General features: G+C 38.7%; 1 protein-coding gene across 2 annotated transcripts in view; it reads left to right on the top strand.

The window, feature by feature from the left end:
* The window catches only part of cdkl5 (cyclin dependent kinase like 5), a 34,663-nt gene that overhangs the window by 6,962 nt on the left and 8,394 nt on the right, over positions 1-19,307 (top strand). For both annotated transcript variants that reach the window (XM_087793862.1, XM_087793861.1), the window contains exons 4-18: positions 9,319-9,364; positions 9,426-9,562; positions 9,924-10,044; positions 10,244-10,303; positions 10,371-10,461; positions 11,476-11,578; positions 13,031-13,117; positions 13,702-13,782; positions 13,873-14,048; positions 14,948-15,819; positions 15,916-16,256; positions 17,440-17,541; positions 17,635-17,740; positions 17,856-17,988; positions 18,480-18,585. In XM_087793862.1, coding sequence (XP_087649988.1) covers positions 9,319-9,364; positions 9,426-9,562; positions 9,924-10,044; positions 10,244-10,303; positions 10,371-10,461; positions 11,476-11,578; positions 13,031-13,117; positions 13,702-13,782; positions 13,873-14,048; positions 14,948-15,819; positions 15,916-16,256; positions 17,440-17,541; positions 17,635-17,740; positions 17,856-17,988; positions 18,480-18,585 — 2,562 coding nt within the window. The remainder of the gene's footprint in view (positions 1-9,318; positions 9,365-9,425; positions 9,563-9,923; positions 10,045-10,243; positions 10,304-10,370; positions 10,462-11,475; positions 11,579-13,030; positions 13,118-13,701; positions 13,783-13,872; positions 14,049-14,947; positions 15,820-15,915; positions 16,257-17,439; positions 17,542-17,634; positions 17,741-17,855; positions 17,989-18,479; positions 18,586-19,307) is intronic.

Genomic DNA, 19,307 nt, shown 5'->3' with positions numbered 1-19,307 from the left:
CCTGTGGTACGAAAGAGGTTGGGAGACCCTGGACTACAGCAGGGCCCGGTCTAGACAGGCATGTATGAGGGGGCAGCCACACATCTTGAGGGGGCATTGTGCTGTTACTTACTTACTTGTAAGTTTGAGGGGGCACAACATTTATTTGAGGGGGCAAGGCCCCCTCTTGCCCCTGCCTAGACCCGGCCCTGGACTACAGTATATCCAGAGGTGAAAAAATACATTAAGAACACGCGTTTGATTCTTACTTTGTCAGGTTACTGGATACTTTGGTAGACTAGAGTTTGTGAGCCTAGTCCAGTTAGAAATAACTTCTTTCCCTTAATTGAGATGTTCAAGCATCTCGGGGTCTGGTTCATAAGTGAAGGAAGGATAAAGCGGTGTTAATGGTCACAGTATTTCTGAAAGCTTCGTCTGAGCAAGACTCACTTCTTGACTCCCCTGGATTCCTTTTAAGTGAGACTGTTCCAGAAGGGATGAGGAAATTGGAGAAAATGTATTCATGGTCATTTATTCACACGATGACAAACCTGAGCTTCAGCATCAGTGGAAATTTACCAGCACTGACCCAGAGCTTTAGTGAATTTTTACCAAAAATATTAGGGTTGAGGCAAATATCTTTTTCTCGTTCTATGGAGACCATGATTCTATAATGATCATGTATTACGTACATTTCATGGCTTAAATCTCCAAAACTAAACTATGTAAAACTAAAAACCTTCTCTAACCAGGTCCTTTTCATCTTGTGCACTTTGCTGCTAAAATCGCAACAGTCCTCGATCGTCTCAATATTCCTCGACTGAACCCGAAGGATTGTCGCTGGTAGCTGAAAGTATGGAGCTCTTTGCTGATATTCCAATGATGAATCATTGCTTCTTAAAAGTTCTCGTTGACATTAATGTCGCTGTTGCCGCTCGTTCTGTTTTGTTGTGCTAAATAACCCGAAGAAAAAAAAAAAAAGGGGCCAAGATGTGAGAACAGACTATTCCTGAGATAAATCGACTCAATTCAGGCTAAAAGCAGATTATTAACACCTGTGTGGGAAACCTCATCAGCAAAAGTGTTGTTGATGAGATTATTGATGTGTTTGAGAGACTGACGGGTCATCTTGAATTGACTGCTTTACATTGGTGCTTCAGATTATAGCAGGGAAGTTACTTAGCTTTTCGAGTAAAGACTAGCACAGAGGTCCTGATTCCAATTGTATCTTGAAGCCATTAGAGATGTGGTCACAGAGTCAGTTTACGTTTCAAGGAGGTGCGTGCTCTGAAGCAAAGATCAGACATGACGAGAGGATAATTTTAGGTGCCCTTGTTTGAGGAGATATAAAGAATCTCCCATAAATAACTGAATCCATTTTCAACACTCGAAATAAACCAACCTAATTTTTGTTAAGACTTTACATAAATAAACAGGAAAAAAAGAGAGTGCAAAATAGATTGACTTCCAGTTTAGCATTTATCATTTTTTATTCCAAGTATTCCATGTTGTGAGAGGTTATTTTAAGTGTGAGATCACAGATTTAATTTGGAAAAGGGCTGGTGTTTGTTTTACGGCTATAGACACATAAAACCTTTCTGAGTGGGTTTAAAAGGAATGTCAAATGTCTTCTAAAGAATGTTTTATGCCCGTTTGGAACACATTCAGGAAATATACATTAGTATTTACTGTATAAAAAACCATAACCACCATGTGTAGAGTAATTTTATTTCCGTCATGATCTTCATTCCCAAACATTCCCAATCCCAACATTTTTTTTTTTTTTTTTAAATTAAAATTATTATCTGATGCCATTACAACATTTTAACATTGATCTTTTTTTTTTAAAACAAATGTTTGTGGTCAAGCTGTAACTTTCACTATTAAATGTATTTTTATTAATATAAATAACCGTCAACAGCTTGAAATGACTCTATAGGAAAATAGAGTTTTTTAATAGATATTTTTACGTCTACTTTTTTTAAATGATCTTGATCATACAGGAACAATTATCTTGTGTGATCTCTGAGTCTAACACATTTGTTTCCGGGTATTTGGGTCACATTGACCCTGGGGTAACATAAAGGTTAAGGAATACAAAAATTAAAAACTGAAGAGATTCACTTCAAAACATAAGAGAAAAAATACAGTTTTTTTTTATTTGTTTTATTTATTCTAAAATAATATATTTGTCTTATATTTCAAGGCTTTTTCTTTCTCTACTCAAGCTAAGCCTTTTATTTCAGTACGATCCAGTTGTGAAACAGGCTCCAGCAACTATTTTGGTCCCAATATCCCAACATGTACATCCACTTCATTAAAAATGGATCATTTCCTCGGCTCTATAGATGCACCCCATTCACCGACTCTTGTATTGACTGTTAGAACTCAACACATTGTGCAACATTACAATGTTTAGTGGTGATAAAAGTAATGTCTGTCTTTGCTTGGAGGTCTCGCATTAGAAAAACGGCCACGAAACAGAGAACAACACATATAAAGACTTCCAAGAATGGCTCATTCCAATTTCTATTTTGGTGACTTTTAATTATTCACGTGTTTTTCTCTTCACCTGCATGTGCCATTCAAACATGTTTGTCCACCCCCCCAACACATCTTCTCTCACCGGATAGCTTCATGAAATTTGCAACAAGCCATAAATAATATAGGTTCAGTGATTTAAAAAATATAAATTACTTCCATTCTGAAGAGAGAAGTTCACGTGGACTGAAGGAAGATGCAAATGAGTGCTCGTCCAAACAATGGTGCACCACAGATTTGTTCAAATAAAGAATGCAGCTGACAGTCAGTGTGGCTTTTTGTTGTGACATCTCTCGAGGCCCATTTTGGGAATATCTCGGCTGTTTGCGGGAAGATTATGGAGGTTTGTTTTCTGAAGATCTGTGTCAGCTGCAGAAGGGAAACAATAGTTTATTTTAAGAAGAAGTCTTCAATATGTCTTCATCATGTTCTCCCTCTTTATTTCTCTCTTAAGGATGATTTAGATGATGAAACATTTAGCAGTGCAACATGAAGAAAGATAGACAGACAGACAGATAGATAGATAGATAGATAGATAGATAGATAGATAGATAGATAGATAGATAGATAGATAGATAGATAGATAGATAGATAGATAGATAGATAGATAGATAGATAGATAGATAGATAGATAGATAGATAGATAGATAGATAGATAGATAGATAGATAGATAGATAGATAGATAGATAGATAGATAGATAGATAGATAGATAGATAGATAGATAGATAGATAGATAGATAGATAGATAGATAGATAGATAGATAGATGGATGGATGGATGGATGGATGGATGGATGGATGGATGGATGGATGGATGGATGGATGGATGGATGGATGGATGGATGGATGGATGGATGGATGGATGGATGGATGGATGGATGGATGGACGGATGGACGGATGGACGGATGGACGGATGGACGGATGGACGGATGGACGGATGGACGGATGGACAGATGGACAGATAGATAGATAGATAGATAGATAGATAGATAGATAGATAGATAGATAGATAGATAGATAGATAGATAGATAGATAGATAGATAGATAGATAGATAGATAGATAGATAGATAGATAGATAGATAGATAGATAGATAGATAGACACTCTGTGGTGAGAGAGAGTCAATTATTCAAAAGGTCTGACTCACATAATTCATGACTCTGAAAGGAAAACGACATGAATGACACTAATACCAGGTAAAAACCACACTTTATAGCTTTTCCTCTTCATCAAATATTAATCAGCATAATGTGAAAATACATTTGTCATCGTTTCATCATTTCATGTTGGTGTGTTCAAGCTCTTCAGATCTGTGCCGCCATTGTTACCACGTTCACACATCCCGTGCTAAATAAAAACACAAGAAATCCATTGCTTTGACTTTTAATTTAGCCAGCTGTTTCCTTTTAGCACTTCCTCACTGAAGCGGGCTCGTCTCATCGTCAAAATAACATACTTGTCATTCACTGATTGAGGCTAAATATTGTGATTTCCCACGCGCTCGAGAGGTTCTCTTCGCTTCTCTCAGTGGGGTGCCTCGGTTGTACAATAAGCAAAATGAGAGCATTATGAGATGAAGCGATAGAATGAATGATTTAAACGAATGAAGCCTGAATCTTCCCTCAATGACGGTTCAATCTCATGAATTGCTGTTGAGTTGTTGAGACGTGAGCGACACTTCCAGCAGATACAACCAGGGTTTCGTGTACGAAGCCAGACCACAGTAATGAAAGACTTTTTAGAATCTCCAGGAGTTCTTTTTTATCATTGTGAGCTTGAAACAGGTCAAAAGCGAAAAGGGAGGTAGATCTAGAGAGAGTGTGTGTGTGAGACACAGGAGAAGGTGTAGAGGGACTTACTGAATACAACGATCAGGCGTACAGTAAATGGGTCACCCTGTTAGAAGAAGGTGTGTGTGCGGAACAGATAGTAAGAGTTGCAGACCAACAACTAACATATTTCTAATGTGTTCATGCAGGGTTTTTTTTTTTTTTTTACACATCGCACTTTAGAGAACAATAAATTAGTGAAGCAAGTGTGTGCCAGCGTTTGTTCAGTCTTGAGTGATATATTAGCGTACGTGGGTGTGTGAAGCGGAGAGAATTATGTGTTATGTTGAATCAGTGGTGTAGCGGTGACAATAAAGCAACCTACATGCTAGCCAGTGGTCCCTGGTGTACGAGCACCTTCTCCCACCCATAGACAACCATGCGCGAAATGAGCAGATAATTAATTTGTCAGGAATCTTTACTGCATTTTTGCAGACAATATTTCAGGATATTTTCTCAGCAGGCAATTACAAGAAAGAAATACAGTGAAAATTGAAAGAAACGAAGATGGAATCCATGCGTTTGTGTCTTCTCGTTTAGACTATTGCAACAGTTTATTTTCATGTCTAAACAAGAAGGAGTTGTCTCACCAGCAGTGAATACAAAACTCTGCAGCGAGAATTCTGACCTGCTCTAGTAGAAGAACTCACATTTCCCCGATCCTTAAAACTCTTCACTGGCTTCCAGTTTCTTTCAGGATCAACTTTAAAATTCTGGTTCTTACTTTCAGATCTATTCATGGTCAGACTCCTCCTTACATCAGTGATCTGATCCAGCCTTACACCCCAGCTCGGGCTCTGAGGTCTGTGGATCAGAATCTACTGATGGTTCCTGAACACGCTTCCAGACCAGAGGAGAGAAATCCTTCCAGGCTGTTGCTCCTAAGCTTTGGAACGATCTTCCTCTGTGTTTGATGATCTACTGACTCCTTCAAGAAACATCTTAAGACATTTGTGCAGGCTTTTCCTTGATTTTTCTGGGACTCCTGTGTTTGTCTTATGTGTCTGAGTATATATTTTAACTGTGTATAGTTTTTGATTGTTCAAGCACCCTGGTCTAGAAAGGCGCTTTACAAATAACTATTACTTACTTACTTACTATCTGATGTAACTCATTAATCATTGAAGCCTTGTGCAATGAACTAAAAATAATATTAATTAAAACATTAGGAAAAAAAAGGCTAAATTAAGAATGCTAATCTTAGATGATAAAAAAAAAATAGTGTGTTATTAATAAGTGGTGGATAAATATTGATTCTTTCCCTTTTTCCAGTTTGTATGTCGCTCACGTGATTGCGTGGGTTTTTCTTCTGGCACTATCACACACGCAAAGACATATCAGGTGAATCAGTGGCGCTAAATGGTTTGTAGGAGTGAAATGAGAGGATGCTTGTCTTGGTCAAAAGAATAAAATCGATCAGAGAAGATAAATGCTGTGCCTTATATTGGATATACTCACTCTTTATTCTTCATCAAAAATATATTTCAAGTCAAAATGAAGATACTATTATTAAAAAGAGGAAGACAGTTAGCTTTAGCAACAACAAAACATATAATTAGCTTTAGTCACCAGTTGACGTCATTAACCGGTGGAGCTAGCAACATAGAAGCTAGTATGCTAGTGAGTAAAAGTTAAGACTTTCTTATTCATGCAGGCTTTTCCCTGATTTTCTGGGACACGTTTTTCTCGGTATTATCTTGATCTTTTTAGTATATATTATTTGAGTATTTTTTTTTATTATTGTTTAAGCGCTTTGTGACCCTGGTCCAGAAAAGCTCTCTATAAATATAAATTACTTACTTACTTATTTACTATCAAGAAATCAAGAGATGTTCTGCTGGTAAGGAAGAAACAACAAGTACAATATCTTTATTAGATTGCAGCAAGTAGGAAGTTGGATGGTGACAGTTAGCATCACTCTATCTATCTCTTTAGCAAATGGCAAAATAAAATGGATTTGCTTCGAATGGAGTTAGCATCTAACAAACCTTGGAGCAATATCGTTGTCTTATTGAAACTGTTATAAACGTATCAAGTTTAAATTTGTGGTAGGCTAATTGTTTTCATACTTTTGTCTTTACTTTATATTTTTCCTTTATTAAACAACCGCAATAGTACAGTATGTGTGTAAATTAAAATGAAAGATTTATTGATTTATATGAAACATCAATTAAATAGTTTCTTGTAAAGATGATCCCAGTGATATATAAGTGTCATTTTCCAGTGATAATTATTAAGGAAGTAATGTATTAAATATCTTAAAAAATGAACTAATTTCTGGACAATCTCCTTAATACTAATATTTATCCGATTTTAAAAAGGTTGGTATCATTGTTAAGCTCACCAAACAAAGAAACAGGTAATAGGTTTAGTTATATAATAATTATGTCAATCATTTTTAATCGATAAATTAACAGAAACATTTGAAGCATGGTCCCTCAAAATTTGCATAGAAAAAAACGGATTAATGGATTGAACAAACACACTACAAGTAGATTGAATTTACAGCAACAGAAACATAAAGCACAGTTACGTTTTAAAATTCAAACTCAAATTCATGAAATTAGCAACAGAAAATTAAACATGATCCAACCAGGCAATTGTCAGGTTCAAAAATTCAGTGTGTGAATCCATAAATTTGAAAGACCTTTGCCAGACTCACATAAAACTTATATCATTAAAGGGATTCTAATGCAAGCCGATATCCATGAAGCGGTTAAACGCATACCTACAATAAAATATAATGTGTAACAGACTTTAAGTATAAATTATAATTTGCTTTAAAAACAATAATGGAAGGGGAGCCCAAAATCTATTTATAGGTCGACGACTATAGGATCACTCGAGAGTATAAATTAGTAAATCTAATATACATGTGTAAATAACTTAATTTATTTACTTTTACGTGACTTATCAGCGGCCAGGATCGACGGTGGATCTCGCTTTACATCACCAGCTGTCATATGAAATAGCACTTCGAGAAGAACAAGTTCTGCTGAGCAGTGGGCATGAGCAGGAGATATCACTGCCAGCAGCTGATGGCTCTCGCTCTGCATCAACACGGACACATCTCTATTGTCTGACTCCTCCAGAAACACAACCGCGCTAAACAATCGACTTTCCCTGCCACAGTAGAACACATTAGTTTTAGTTTAAAACTTTTTTAAGAACTTAAAAGCTTTATCATGAGTTACTAAAGTGAAGCTAGTCAGAATTTTATTACAGAATTTAATGGAAACGTTTAAACTCTTGTTGAGTTCTCAGAGGAAAAAAATGAACGTAAAGTCTGTTGTGTGGTCCAGGGAAATCTATATCACTATTCTGCTATCTATCTTGCTGGATTCAGCTGCTGCTGATCCAGGATCTTCACCACGTCATCAGATCCCGAGTTCTCTCCAGCACCTCCATGGACTCTCCTACACTCTCCTCTTTTTTTTTTCTCACTATAATTTCCCTCACTCCTCTCCTTATCCATCTGTCATCATCTGTCTACCCCCCCATCCTTCCTCCCAGCCGGTCAAAGCGGCAGGCCGTCAACAATGAGTCTGGTTCCGCTCGAGGTTTCTGCCTTCTAAAAGGAAGTTTTCTCCTCGCCATAGCTCACTGTACAGCTCACTGTACAGTGTTTTGTTTCTTGCTCTTTGTTGAATTGCTGGGATCTATTTTTCCTTAATCAACTACAGTCTTATTTCAACTGTATAGTGTCTTGAGATAACTTTGTTATGATAAGACACTTTAAATAAAATTGAATTGAATTGAATTGAAATTCTCTTTGAAGTATTATTATGTTTATATCTTATAGAAAGTCATATTGGTCATGACACAGACATTATAGGTGTCCAACTTTAATTGACTATACTGCAGAATACCTTTGTTTTTCTCTATTTATTTTTATTTTTCAACATATTTTATTTTCACTGTCATTATGGGATTGAGGCTGTAACATGTGGAAAATTTGGTAAGAGTGAAGCGCTGTAAATACTTGGTTTAAACATTGATTGCATTAACATATTAATTAATATACTGTGTAGAGATTTTAATATAAAGAATGTTTGGAAAATCACAAGTTTTTAGAAAGTAATCTACTGCGAAGTCTGTTTGCACATTAAAGAGCAACTAGTATGTAGATTTAAGTGTGTCTTAAATAGATCTTGGACATCTATTGTACTCATCAGTATTTGTCTGTTTGTACAAAACTCTATTTTCATTGCAATATTTACATTTAATCTTGTTTACCATAACCACACCCACTCTGCTATGATTGGTCAAACATTGAGATTTGTCACAGTGTGTCATCAATCCCAGAAGTCTCCACCTCCAAGGGACTCTTTGTATAAACATAGTGGGGCGTGATTACAGCTGGCTGGAGGAGGAGTGAAGCCATGATTACGTCATAATGGACTCCACTCTCATAACCTCTTGTTCGCCGATATTTCAGACGGGGGAGAACTTTATAGTTAAGTAATAACTTCAAAACATTGTCATGATGAGGGACTTACTGCATTTTGGAGAAGAGAATTTAAACATTTGAAACATGAGAGTGAGGAGAGTTGGGTTTTCACACTAGTTACCCTTGAAACAACCTTTTTATAAGGTACTACTGGGTTTTGCTTGCGAGTTTTGGAACATTACTTCCTAACCTACTTTTCTATTGAGGTCATTTGAGACTTGAATTGATGGTATTTAAAATGCTAACATGCATTACATTATGTAAATAAAAACAATGCTCAGTTATATTGGCTGAAAATATTTTTTATTGTTGGAAAGGATCTGCCTTTATATATAAACAAGGTTGAAAAGGATTTGTCAAGTTTGTACACGTTCTTCTTACAGCCCTCCAACATACTTATGAGATCAAAGATTTCAAATGCCTAAAGGGGTGTGGGATTGAAATGCTATAGTTGATTGGACGTGTTTATAAATGTGTGGTTCGTCTGCTCATTAACATGTTCTGGTGTTTTCACAGGAAACCAATGAGCTGGTGGCGATTAAGAAGTTCAAAGACAGTGAAGGTGAGTGAAGTGATGGATGACGGGGGAAGTGAAATCATCGCTCTGTTTAATATCCACACAGAAAATGAGGAGGTCAAGGAGACGACCCTGCGGGAGCTTAAAATGCTTCGGACTCTGAAGCAAGACAACATCGTCGAGCTAAAGGAAGCTTTTCGACGCAGAGGGAAGCTCTATCTGGTCTTCGAATATGTGGAGAGGGTGAGCAGATTAAGAAGATTATTATCATTTGTATTTGTGAGGAGTCATATCCACTCTTCAGCTCACTTTATTACCTACTATATTCAGAAGGTCTCCTCTTCTTGTGTCCACTCAGCATGTAAAAGCATCACCATGGAAACATATTAAGTATGATGTGCTACCCCACTGTGTTGCTAGGGTATCTTGCCAAGTTTACACTTTGTTAGGTTATATTTGAACGCTGTTATTCTCAGGTCCTCATTACCCAGTTCACATCGTTTCAAATGCATTACATTGTATAGACTATGGAGGAAAATAATCTGTAATTCACTTATTGTTGGTCAAAATCTGCTGTTTCATTAGTCATGTTTGGTTTTTGCAGAACATGCTGGAGCTGCTGGAGGAGCTTCCCAACGGGGCGGCGCCTGATAAAGTCCGCAGCTACATCTACCAGCTCATCAAAGCCATCAATTGGTGTCACAAAAATGAAATAGTGCACAGAGGTAACTATATCCCTTTGAGTTATAGTCATGCTATTTTCTGCCAAACACTATACTGTCCAGTCTGACCAGGTGGAAAGTACTTACCTCTCAGAAGTGTATTTGATTATTGATGTACTTCTCTTTAAGTTCATCCTATGTTGCATGTTATTTTTCAATGTATTTAATCCAAACATGAGTGTGTCACAATTCTGTCTCTCAGACATCAAACCCGAAAACCTCCTCATCAGCTCTGAGGACGTTCTAAAGCTCTGCGACTTCGGTAAATTTGTCTCGGATGTGTTCGATCTGTCCGTCAAATTTCCTCATGTATTTGATATTTTTCTTAGGTTTTGCAAGAAACCTTTCAGAGGGAACAGATGCTAACTACACTGAGTACGTGGCCACGAGGTGGTACCGTTCACCGGAGCTTCTGCTGGGGTAGGTTTTATGTTGTTTACCAGTACCTTTTCAAGCGGGAAAAAATATTTGCTATACTATATTTCATGACTTTGTCACTATGCAGTATGTGACAGATGTGTGTTTCTGTTTGGGATGAATGGATTCTTCCCACGGTTAGTACGGATGTGTAGGAGTTGTACAGAGTAGTGATTAATTAAGTAAGTAAGTAATTATTAGTTGTAAAGTCAACAAAGCGGTTAAACAATAAAAAAACAATACACGGTTAAAATACTTTCTTTAAAAGGCCAAGACAACATAGACATAAACACAGCAGCCCCAAGAATATTAAGAAAAAGCCTGCACGATTAAAAAAGTTTTCTAATGAAGCTCCATGAAGCAGTGTCATTACTTTCACAGCCCACTATAGCATGGCGGTCTCTGCACTATTTCTACTTGCTACTTGTTTCGTGACAGATTGTAACACCTCATTTCAGATGTAGGCAGTTATTTGATTCCTGAGATCTAAAATAGTGAAACAAAATGTGTAACACAGCCATCTGGAGGAATGTTATTTTTAAGTATTGGGTTCTGAATTGAGGGCCAGAAAGTTAAAACCTATGAAAAGAGAGGGCAGACAGTCCACTCATACGTCCTCTTTATGGAATCAAGCGTGTCTAGCGTCCTCTTCATCATTTTGCAGGTGTTTTTCTTGCATTTGCAACACTGGGTTGAATTCTTACTGGAACAGAGCTGAACAAGCCGTTGCCTGATTTAGTAAATGCCCTGGAACATTTATTGAGAAAGCGTTTGAATGCCACCCACTCAAAACCCTCTCTTCCTCCAACACCATCACTCCTCTGATTCTCTGCTGCCAGATCTCCAGCCTTTTCTAACCAGACCTCGCTTTTCCATCTCTTCAGAGAAGTACTCAGAGTGTTCCTGGGTTGTGCAACATCTACAACTTTTTTTCTTTTTTGGTTCTACAGTTTGCAGAGTGAAGTCATGAGTGAAATTATTAACGTGTTTGACATTAGGTGTCACGTGTGATTTCAGAGCGCCCTATGGAAAAGCCGTGGACATGTGGTCGGTGGGCTGTATCCTCGGGGAGTTGAGTGACGGGCAGCCCTTGTTTCCAGGGGAAAGTGAGATTGATCAGGTTAGTAAGTGTTGTAAAAAGTAATTTAAACAGCCTCTGAGCTGTTCACTCAGCATGCATACTGATTCAATTTCTTTCACCGCATGATGATATAGTAAAATATGACTTCGGACCAAAAGATTGACTCACCTCTACAGCTGTGGACTTTTTCTTTTTTCTCTAGCAATGACTTTGAATTTTGTTGAAGGACCTTCCTGATCCTCATCTTTTTAAATCTATTTAAGAAGATTGAATTGACTCAACCTTTTACTGGATTAGAGGGAAATACTGCACCAGACATTTTTGGTCTCACTCCCTGAGTTATTCAGAGAATCGAGAAGCAGATTTTTTAACCACCAAGCAATGATAATGCTAATTAATATACTAAGAATATCTAAGTTAAATCTGGTTAAAACCATAGACTGTGTGGGATCAACATTGAGACCACCTCCCAAGGCTTCCAGACAGGAGTAGTTTTTCGAAGCCAGAATTGTATGACGTACATGTATCAGAGCCAGAATGCAGCAGTAACTCCTCACAACCTACTTTAAACAGGCTGGCCTGAAATGATTTGTCAGTATTTGATTTAATATCATACATTTAAGAAATGCACATAACTGCTATTACAGTAAAAGTGACTGAGACACTGATTCAGTCTTTGGTTTTATTAAGACTTGTATCTGTTCCCTTTAGTTAAGCATGACGTCAATCACAAATAAACATTCCATAACATTATGACACACAAAACACTGTGCCCTAGAGTGTTGTCATGTTAATTATAGTTTGAGCATGTTGCAGCTTAAAGTGGGCTAAAAATGTAATATTAACAGTTCATATCTATGTGATGAAATGTTTTTCTTTCGTAAAGAGGAAACCTGACAATAGCACGCAGAAGGACACGTATAGATAACAACCAATTTTTCCATGACTAACACCAATTGACAATTTTGCTATTGAATAAAAATCTCCTGAGATACACATTTTCTTCAGAAGGATGTTCAGCCTGTCAGCTGGTCGACTGGTATTCCCTATTGAATCTTAGATGAGGGAAAATATACACAATGTTCTAAAACATAAGCATTTATGTTTTGAAATATCAACAGCTTGTTGATGCTGCAGACATAGTGATACCAAAGGCATATGTGAATGCATCTGGCGTCTGCTTTGTGTAGATATATGTTCAGTCTGTTTGTCGTTCAAACTTCTGTTTTCGATGTCAACTTTAAATCGCCTTAAGAGGCTCAACATAAGATGCGGTGTTTGTGGTTGTATTTTGCAAAGTATTGCATGATGAAGCTTTTCATAGGACCTTTGCTCTTTTTAAAATACTCACTAAACTTAACTTATTGCTACATCTTAACAATGTCTATTTAAGATATAGTTACGTTTCTAGTTTATTTAAATGTGTTCTATAATCTCCTCATGTCATTTCTTCTATTTGTAATAACACTGATCTATATTTTCTTCATTCAGCTCTTCACCATTCAAAAGGTCCTCGGTCCTCTTCCTGCCGAGCAGATGAAGCTCTTCTACAACAACCCGCGTTTTCATGGAATCAGGGTAGGAAACTGTGGTTCCTCGAGGGTGAATCACACTCTTGCATGGAAGCGTTTTCTCCACAATCTGGCAGTGAAATCCCGTCTAACCGGTGTGTCATCTGTTTGAATGTTTAGGTTCATATTGCTCGGGGCCAGTTATCTTTTCATCTTTTCAATGACCTCCAATAGTGGCCAATTGCTCCTATTTTCTGCTCCTTCCTGATCCACTTTCCCTCATTTCCTTGCACCCTCAGCTCCACTTCTCCTCCCTCCCTGCATGGCAGTCTTCCCAGCACCATGACTGAGTGGATTGCAATGACGCATGAGATGGTTGAGTTTAGCAGTACGACAAAAATTCCTCCGAGGGCCAAACAACACCGTGTGTGTGTGCGCTATGAGTGTGTGTTTTTGTTTTGTTCACTCTGATGGTTTTCTTTTAAGTCTAAATTTAATTTTGCATGTTTACATCAAAGTGTTGCAAGAACGTTTATCAAAAGAAATCTCAGAGGGTTAATCATCGTGTTTAAAAAACTATAACTTTTGTCGGTGAATTTCTTTCTCCGTGAACATAAAACAAGTTGACCTGGTTCTGTGTTTGTGTCCTAGTTTCCCTCAGTCACTCATCCTCAGACTTTAGAGAGACGGTACCAGGGCATCTTGAGCGGACTGATGCTGGATCTGATGAAGGTGGATTTTCTCCTCCCTCACCTCATTCCTGTGTCATTCTCGTCAATCAAACTTCCTAGTTTACCTGACGTCTGTATGTTATCTGGGCAGAACCTGCTGCTTCTGAACCCGACAGAGCGATATCTGACCGAGCAGAGTTTGAACCATCCGGCCTTCCAGCCTCTGAGGCAGGTAGAGAGAGAGAGACCACCACCCGCCTCCCCTAACCCACCTCGCTCCTCTAAGAGGAAGACCCACCATCATGGAGAGAACACAGTTCCCACAAGGTCAGTTGAAAGTTGCTTTTTTTTTTTTTTTTTTACATCAGAGATGCGACAGTTCATTTTGAAGCATTAAAATGAACAGTCATTGTCTTTCTCTCTAGCAATGGGTGCCTTTCACCCTAAGTAGCTGGAACAGGCTTTTAGAATATTAGTGATTAAATTCCAAACGCATCATAGTAACTCAATATAACAGATGGAAGATTTTGGAAGTATATCAGTGCCAACAAAATATTGAATGGATGAACATTTCAAATGTTGAAACTTGGATTTTCCTTTTTTTTAATCAAAATCGTTTTTTAAAGAATTAAGTATTAATTGATCATTTAAGGATTATAATAATAATAATGAATAATAGGTGTGTTTTCGTTGAATAATTGTATTGAATAATTTGTTTATTGATAGGTTTAATTCATGTTGGTAAATTATTGAATTACAAAAATTGAACATGTTCAAAATTAATAAAAACAATTGACAAATTGAGATTCAAATTCCATTTCCAATTATTCCAACATATTTTTTCTAAATGCAATGATTTTAAATTCTAAGCCATTTAAATTCATACAATACAAAGTGAACCAAGGTACATGATCGGACTTTCAGCGAATCATGTGACACGCAAACATGCAGAGGCACACAATGAAATATACATTGAACCGATTTCATATTGAATTTTTAAAAGGCTACAATTAAAAAACATATTGAATTAAAATTAAAATATTAAACTCTGTGTGTATAAGAAAAATAATTCGGAAATGATTCCATTTTTGAAATGAAATTATTAAAAAAATTATTAAACTTAATACACTCGTTGGATTCAATTATTCAATTAAAAAAACCTTAATTAAAAAAAACAAAAAACAAATTCAACCCTTTAAATAACACACATCTTTCTTTCCTTCCAGGAGTCACGCGAAGAGCTCGAGCAGTCGCCGCTCAAATAGCAAAGAATGTTCCAGCCTCCCTCGCCACGGAGACCTCCATCATCTCGGCAATGAGAATTTCCTGAACGGCAACAAACCGGCTCCGTCCAGTTTGAGTCCAACACTCCACCCTAAAAGTCAGTACATGTCCCAGACCCTCAACCGCTCCGTCTCTTCCTCCAAAGACCTGGCCAACAACAACCTGCCACATCTACTCAGTCCTAAAGAAATCAAGGGCAAGACTGAGTTTGATTTCAACTTGGGACCCTCACCTAAAATATCGGACCCAACACACGGTGGCAAATACGGCCACAGCAAACCCAGCTCCTCCCGGTCCCAGCAGCAGCAGCAGCAGCAGCAGCAGCAGCAGCAGCAGCAGCAGCAGCAGCAGCAGCAGGGTCCACGGCACAACTTCTTGGAAGGCAAAAATAACACCTTGCAGTCTGCAGGAGAGAAGCATGGTCGACACAGCCACAGCATGGCCGACTCCTCTCATGGCTCCATGTCTTCTTCCTCCAAGAGCTCCGCCTCTTATCTCAGCTTGTCCAAAAGCCACAACGCTCTCAGCGATTCGAAATCCGTTGGAAACTTGAGCGACGGTCGTCTTCACCCAGATGACCCGAACGCTAACCAGCAAGTAGGAGCAGGACCCAGTGCCCGGTTCTTTCCTGCAAGCTGTCTGGACCTCAACTCCCAATCGGGACCGCCTGGACCTCCTGGCAGCCCCTCCGCTCGCCACAGTGACCGCTCTGGACACAGCCCTGCTTCTCGTAGCAGTGGGAACGTCCGCATGGAGAGCAGCACACTGGACTCGTCCTCCAGACACAAATCCAGGCACAAATCTTTGGCACCAGGTGCGGAGGTTTTTGAAGATGTCTTTATTGTCTGTACCTTTAACTACCTGTGATGGTAGTTTGCGTCAATAATAACTCTCCTCTCTCCTTCCCCAGATGAAGTCAATGCCCCAGAGCTGCTGGACCCCGGAGGACCAGGGATGCCGTCCACTCACACACTGCCTTCCCCTCACGAATCGTACCACTACGGCTTGGGTTACACCTCACCCTTTTCCTCCCAGCAACGACCTCAGCGCCACTCCATGTACGTGAGGAGGGAGCGCCACAGACCTCACGTCGCCGAGAGCGGGATGGGAGGCTTACCCCCACCGGGGCAGGCCATACCCACACGGGCCAGCAGCCTGCAGCTCCTGTCCCCCCAGCTGCAGCACAGGACCACCCTGACCGGACACTCGGTCAGCTCGTCCAGAGAGGACTGCACTGAAGACATGAACAGGGCAAGTGTTCACAAGCACTACAGTAGTTCCATGGTTACTAGGAGGGTGTGATTCTGAACGCCTTAAACATAAATCCACATTTGTATATGCATTTTGGTTGATATATATTTTAACAACCCTCTCAGTAACGGTGACCTGAAGAGCTCCCATAATGCTTTGCCGCCCAGCCAACCAATCACAGTTCTCTCCCGCTATTAACATTGCAACAGATATGAAATTTAAATACAGTATTGTAGAAAGGCATAATGGAAGTTCACTGTTTTGTTTGCAGTATAAATAAGGTGGGTGTGGAAATTAGTCTCCCATTAGCCTCCCACTAAGTTCTCTGGTGTTGAAGTTTGTATGCGATTCTAACAATTTACCTGTTTGTATTAGTGTGTAAAAAAAAAACTGCATCGTGCTAAAACATATTGGAACATGCAGTGCCTTCTAGCCTGGGTGCCATCCTATTTCTACCGTGGGCTCCTACACTCGCTACCCTAAAAAAAATAGTCTGGGATCGCCTGACCCGCATCCGTTTGGAATTCGAAAATTTGGGCTGAAACGTAAGCAACATGATGCACTGAAAGCTTTTCTTACCGGGAAAGACTTTCTCGCCTTCCTGTCAGATTTCTAAGCCCAACAAAACAACACGGTCACTTTAATAATAAGGCGATCTGATTGGGTCTGGGTATGGAAGTGTCTTCCAGGGGTCATCCAATTGGAAGAGGCCCCACAAGATGCCTTCATTACCTCATTTCCAATTGTGTAGGAGCCTCTATAGAAGTAGGATGGCACCCAGGCTAGTAGTACCTTCTGCCAATCACATCTGGAAATGCCTGCAGATACATTTCGTATTAAGTACCAGGGATTTTCTGGCACTGTCGACTTCTAGGGTTTTAACTATGTGGAAGAAAATCTCCTACATTTTTCCTCACTATCTGAATCAACAGTAAGTTGAGGGCAATTATCGCCTGACATTTTGGCTCAATTGCCTGTGAAAAAACAGTCACAACATTTTTTTAATTAAAAAAAAAAAAAAAAGCCGTTCAATTAGACACTATCTTGAAGTATGTAGCAGCTCATGTTTTTTAAGTTGCTGAACAACGACTGTCTGTGTTTGTGTAGAGACTGCCACTGTTTCAAATTATCGCTGCGTCTTGCTGACTCTCCCGTCTGTTTCACTGTCCGTCTTTCACAACAGAGCGAGCAGTCCCCTAAAGACATGAACCACCCTTGCGCGCCCATCAAAGATTCCACCAGGGACAACGTGGCGGCCTTTCACATACAGCGCTCCAAAAACGAGGTACACCACCAGACTCCTCGCTGCTTTTACACAAAGATATTTCTTTACCACAGCAGCAAATTCACGTTGTATATTTCTGGATACTTTTCTCAGGTGGGAATGTATCACGATGCCCACATGGAGGAAGGAGGATCCTCCAAGGAGAACAGGATGATTTTCACTGAATCCATGCCACGTAGAGTTGGCAGTTTCTACCGAGGTAAAGACTAGTGGTCACAAATAAACCACTGCTGAAATATTGAGAAAGATTTTCCCTTGAGAAGGATCACGACTATAATTTTGGAACGGACACGGTTATGGTTGTCTCTCCTCAGTTCCTTCCCCTAGACCAGACAACTCGTCCTTCCAAGACGGCATCGGTCACGGTCGGGTTCCAGTTGTACCTGTCGTCTCTGGCGACCCCGGCGTCATCTCAAACCACTCGAAACGCCAGACTGCTTTTGACTGGTGAGAGTTTGGGTTACATTACGATGAAAGAATATTTCCTGGTTTACCTTCATGTTAACCCTTGTGTTGTCACAGGGTCAAGGCGACCTGAAGACAAATGTGTTTGGGGTATCCCTTGTGTTGTCTCTGGGTCAAGGTGAACAACCTCCACCACATGCATTTCTGGATGCCACGGAGGTCGTTCACCTTGACCTAAAGGCAACACAAGGGATACTACAAATACATTTGTTTTCTTCTATAAAAACAGGAAAGGGGAATTAATGAGGTTCAAGCAGGTGTTAGAATTTGATGTTTAAATTCAAACTGCAGAATGATTTTTTTAAAGTTTTATTGAAAAAGAAGAACAGTGCGACTGCAGTCACTGAAGTCATGTCAGGGTGATATTCTATTTATGTTAACAACCTGCAGGTCAACACGCCTCGTGTCTCTTTTAATTCTGGAGCTCATAATTACAAGGATGAGTCACACCAAACCTCCTGTGTCTCCTCCAGGACTGCTGCTGAGGCGATGGTCATGAATCCCCCCGAGCCCATTAAAGAGAAAGAGAAACAAGGATTCTTCAGGGCCATGAAAAAGAAAAAGAAGAAGACACAAATAGTAAGATTTCCTTTTTTTTCTGAGCTGTTATTTGAAGTGAAATGTCAATCTTTGGTTGATGGTGAAAGTTGTGAGGTTCCTACTTGTCAGTTTAAAGTTAAAGTGGTAATAAAGCAACAGGTTGTAGTCACTGAGGCTCAGATTCTTTCAGTCAAATCTGGTCAGAATCTTTAGTAAAGCTAAATGAACAAATATTCTCACCTAATCTTAAGAAACCTCACTTTTAAGCAGAATACATTTAAAAGGAGGATTTAAGTGAACAACATTACTTCTAATAATGTAAAATTTCATCAAAGCTGCTACAAAAAGCTCTCTCACCTCAGTTAGTTTTTAGTAATGTGAAAAAACTAAGAATAAAAAAAGGAAATAATATTTAATGAAGACTAAATAATGCTCATTGGAACTGCTTACATCTTAAGAAAGGTACATTTCTGTGGTAGAAAAGCTTCTAATTCAATAAAATGACAAAATTAAATAAATTAAAATAGTAATATTATTTATTGTAATTGTATTTCTAATAATAATAATAACTATTCGTATTACCATATGTAATAATATACATTTTATAATTAGTATATTATTATTATTATTATTATTATTATTGGTGAAGAAGAAGAATTATGACCTTTATTTTTTCTCCTAAATAATTCAAAACTAGGGGTCGAATTAATATTTGAGAATAAATAAAATAATGATCTCATGAAATACTTTATACATGAATG

The sequence above is a fragment of the Callionymus lyra genome, chromosome 6, assembly GCF_982586985.1.
Source record: "Callionymus lyra chromosome 6, fCalLyr1.hap1.1, whole genome shotgun sequence".
NCBI classification, from domain to species: Eukaryota; Metazoa; Chordata; class Actinopteri; order Syngnathiformes; family Callionymidae; genus Callionymus; species Callionymus lyra.
The sequence above is the reverse complement of the archived record's forward strand: the minus strand, read 5'-3'. Positions and strand labels throughout refer to the sequence as shown.